Source organism: Suillus plorans, assembly GCF_016647745.1.
Source record: "Suillus plorans strain S12 chromosome Unknown HD556scaffold_118, whole genome shotgun sequence".
Taxonomy (NCBI): Eukaryota; Fungi; Basidiomycota; class Agaricomycetes; order Boletales; family Suillaceae; genus Suillus; species Suillus plorans.
In genome coordinates, this window is record NW_024537502.1 from 116,644 (window position 1) to 120,321 (window position 3,678).

At 49.0% G+C, this 3,678-nt stretch overlaps 2 protein-coding genes across 2 annotated transcripts; both read right to left on the reverse strand.

Moving 5' to 3' along the window:
* Positions 1-324: 324 nt before the first annotated feature.
* On the reverse strand, positions 325-1,232 carry HD556DRAFT_1459770 (uncharacterized protein). The gene is made up of 3 exons (XM_041308214.1): positions 983-1,232; positions 632-928; positions 325-584 (listed from the first exon to the last, which is right to left on the reverse strand). The coding sequence occupies exons 1-3, from the start codon at positions 1,196-1,198 to the stop codon at positions 435-437; spliced, it is 663 nt and encodes a 220-aa protein (XP_041152627.1). The 5' UTR covers positions 1,199-1,232; the 3' UTR covers positions 325-434.
* Positions 1,233-1,366: 134 nt separating this feature from the next.
* HD556DRAFT_1424667 (uncharacterized protein) lies at positions 1,367-3,564 on the reverse strand. Its single transcript, XM_041304597.1, has 5 exons — positions 3,268-3,564; positions 3,229-3,239; positions 2,855-3,175; positions 2,590-2,747; positions 1,367-2,537 (listed from the first exon to the last, which is right to left on the reverse strand). Exons 1-5 carry the CDS (start codon positions 3,511-3,513, stop codon positions 1,585-1,587), a joined length of 1,689 nt encoding a protein of 562 aa, XP_041152628.1. The 5' UTR covers positions 3,514-3,564; the 3' UTR covers positions 1,367-1,584.
* Positions 3,565-3,678: the final 114 nt, after the last annotated feature.

The following is a 3,678-nucleotide window of genomic DNA, read 5'->3' on the forward strand; positions in this document are numbered from 1 at the left end:
AGGTCACGAACTCCGAGTCCCGAGTCCCGAAACCCGAGTCCCGAGTCCCGAAACCCGAGTCCCGAAACCCGAGTCCGAGTCCCGAATTTCGGAGTTCGGGGTTCGGCAACCCGGAGCTCGGCAACTGTGTTGGGTGTCAGGGTATCCGGAACATTGGAGATCGCATGTGTCAGCCAAACATGAACCATGAAACGCAAAATACTGACACATGCTATCTCCAATGCTCCGCATACCCTGACACCCAACACAGTTGCCGAGCTCCGGGTCGCCGAACCCCGAACTCCGAAATTCGGGACTCGGGACCTGGGCTTCCGGGACTCGGGTGCAAGATTTTTGAATGCATAGAATATTTTACATCTTGTATACAATGAACACTGAATGGGACTACACTCCTTTGCCTTTCCTCAATTTCTCTAACATGTCAGTGTACATCTTCACCTCTGCCATCTTGGCTTGATGCCCTCATCTTGCTCCTCCATCAATGCTTCCATGCGTTCTTTAATCCACCTCAGTCCCATAAGTGGTGGAGTCGAAGTGTTTCTCAACTTCTCTGGAAGAACCAAAGCATCATCCTCAACATTAAGCTAGAACAGATAAGTCATCAATCAAGGCAATTCAGCTAACATCTTACCGCCCAATACTGGTAGTGAGAGACGCAGGAAGCCATTATTTCATCCCACTGCCATGGTTGATCCGGGATTGTGGTGTTTCCCATCCACCATGGACATGTATATGCAAACACAATCCGGGACGGATGTCCTGCAATTGCCTCATCATCAAATGAAAGGAGGTGGAATGAAAAGACGTCATCTGGAACCGTGTTCCAGGTTAGCATGGGATACAACTTAAGGATATAAGCGACAGGGACCGGAAGAACCGACACGATATTCTGTGAAGCTGAGTACTGCAGGAGTGGTGTGACAAAAGTCTGCTCAAATTTTTAGCATTGACCAACAAAGTCATCAGGGCAGTGGTAACATACATTCATCTCCCATTGCAGCCCGGCTTTAAAATACTTTATCCGGTCAGAAGATAGACCATTGTTGGCAGCTTCCGTCTGATATTGAGAGATGCATGCACGGACCCGCGATCCAGCCATTGCCAATGTGCAGGAGATAGTTCCAAGGCTCAGCTTCAGGGGTCGGTAATGGCTTCCGGCATTCAGAGTGCCAGAAGTGGATGCAGGAGTTGCAGGCATGGCTAATACAGGACTATGGCGCTGGCAATGCAAGTGAAAGATGGTGAAGATGTGAAGATAAGAATCACTGATGGATGGATACGAAATTCAAACTCCGACATGGGCTGACCCGGACAATTCCCGGGCCTCAATTATGTATGTGGAAAAAGGGACTTCATGAGAAAACAATGTTCATTCATCTCCAGCCTCTATCAACACGTTTTGTAGGTCTTGAAAAGCTGCCTGCGCATCCTGTGCGAGCAATGAATACATTCGTGATTGCCTTCCGGCATAGCATCCGTGACCCGGAAGGCGTTTCTCCAATGATTCCTGCATGTGGTCGCCCCATTGGGTTGCTTTCCACAAAAAGAACTTACATGTCCAATCCATCTCCAATTTGACCAATATCATTTCTTCCCTCCATCGATCTCGTAGTGCCTTTGCCCGCAGCCAATGGACTCGGTAAACTTGGCATGGGTCCAGTCAGGTAACCATGGGATATGACATGCAAGCAGGAACTCACATTCCTCATTCCACGATTGATCAGGACCCCTGAGGTCGACTTCAACAGACCAAAACCAAGCCAAAGATTCATTTCGTTGACCTCGGGCATTTGGGTCGCCCACTGCAGTGCTGATTTTGAGTTGCTCGCGAAGCAGGGGTTTGTATTTCTGAAGCTGGTCTTGCCCCGGCTCAAGTTTCATCATTTGCTTCCTGGTCTTTGTATATATGCTGGCATGGAGGGAGACTGCCTGCTGCACCGACGTCACCTGGGACCAAGCTCGAGTTTTCAGGGCCTGGGATTTGGCCTGCCAAACGGTTGTTCGGAACAGGATGGCCTTGTTGCAAAGGTAAATGCGGAGATTGTGAAGGGCATCATTGGCCTGCCCTTCACGAAGAGACATCTCCAGGGGAATCAGATCCTCTGCCATGCATCGTCTGCATCTATCAACACCCAGGTTTGATGGCAACGGGATTACAGTGAGCTCGGGAGAGTTTGTCCATGTATGAGATGTCTCTGTGAAATCCGCCGGGTCATCATCGAGATCATCTAGAATGTCTACGTTCAAGTCCTCAGGTTCATCATCTGCATCAAATCCCTCCCCGAGATGTGTTAGAGCAGACCGAGCAAATCCATCTATCTGGCCTTGGAGCCGATCGCGTTGACGGGCAATGTCTAATCTCTGTGTCTCAGTGGATCTTCTTCCGATCCTTCGGACCTCGATGAGCAATGCAATCTGAGCCTCTTCAATTGCTAACCCTGTTGATATCCACGTCGCCACAGATCTGCGAGAGGGTGCTGCATTGCGGGCGTTACCCTCCTCTAATAATCTAAGCTCGATCTCCTTTTTGCTTGGTGCTGAGTGCAATATTAATTCCGACCTCGATGGAGACAATGGAACTCAATGTACCCTTTTTTATATTGATCTCATATTCATCCATCGCCGCAGGATCATTCAATCTGCTTGACTGAGCTATCCTCTCCCTGGCTAACCATTCTGTCTTCAAATGTGAGGGTGCTGCTTCATCGAGTCTGTCGAATGCCTTTCCACTTTCCGAGATGCCATTCCTCGCCAGTTGTATTTCCGGCATAGAGTCCTTTTCATGCGAATCATCTTGCAGAAATTGGAGTCATTCATCTGATAATCAAGGCATTCCTTTCGGTGGGGAGATGACATTCCCCGAGCAGCAGGGGAAATCAGATTGAGCCGTGCCCATAGCGTCTCCATGATCTCTCCATCGATCCGACCAATGCCTTCAATAAAGTTAGAAGCATATCGGACATAGCAGCTGTCCTGATGGCCATGAATGTGCCACAACCCAATTCCGGGAATGATGGTTAGTTGTGGTGCCATGTCTAGAAATCGACTTCGATCCACCCGAACCCGAAAGTGTTTGTTGTATTGACAATTAATATCATAGAAGGTGACAGCCCTGGTGATGCCTTCCATGTTGTGCCGGGAAGCCTCGCAAAGGGCGTAGTCCATGTTCATTTGTCTGTAAGTGACCCATGGTTAACTCGTGAATGAGGAATGGTGGATGTGGCTTGCCTTTCGCCTTTCTGAAAAATCCACCATGGAGTGAGGGACAAAGCAACCGTGTCTGGCACAGGCAACTCCCCCGATACCGGTGGACTCCAGCTTGTGCCGAGCAGCATTAGCTTGATTTACTGCCCGGTGGTTGTTGCAGCTTGATTTTTCCACCGTGTCAGCAGCCTCTGCCAGATGCATTTTATACCTGTCCTTTCCTACCATGAATCCAAGCCCATCAGAAAGCCAAACTTCATCGAATGGCTTAATGGGATGCAGATGTTCGGCTTTGAAATTTCCGTCCATCACAAATGACTGGGTGTATTTCCAGCTTGGATCACTAGTATTATTATGGAGGCCACATTGGTTGAGAATAGGACTCACTCATCAAGCGATTCATCCTCTGACAACAGCACATTAATCCCTGGCTGAGGACACGCCGGGCAAAATAATGCGAGTTCTCCTGTGCTC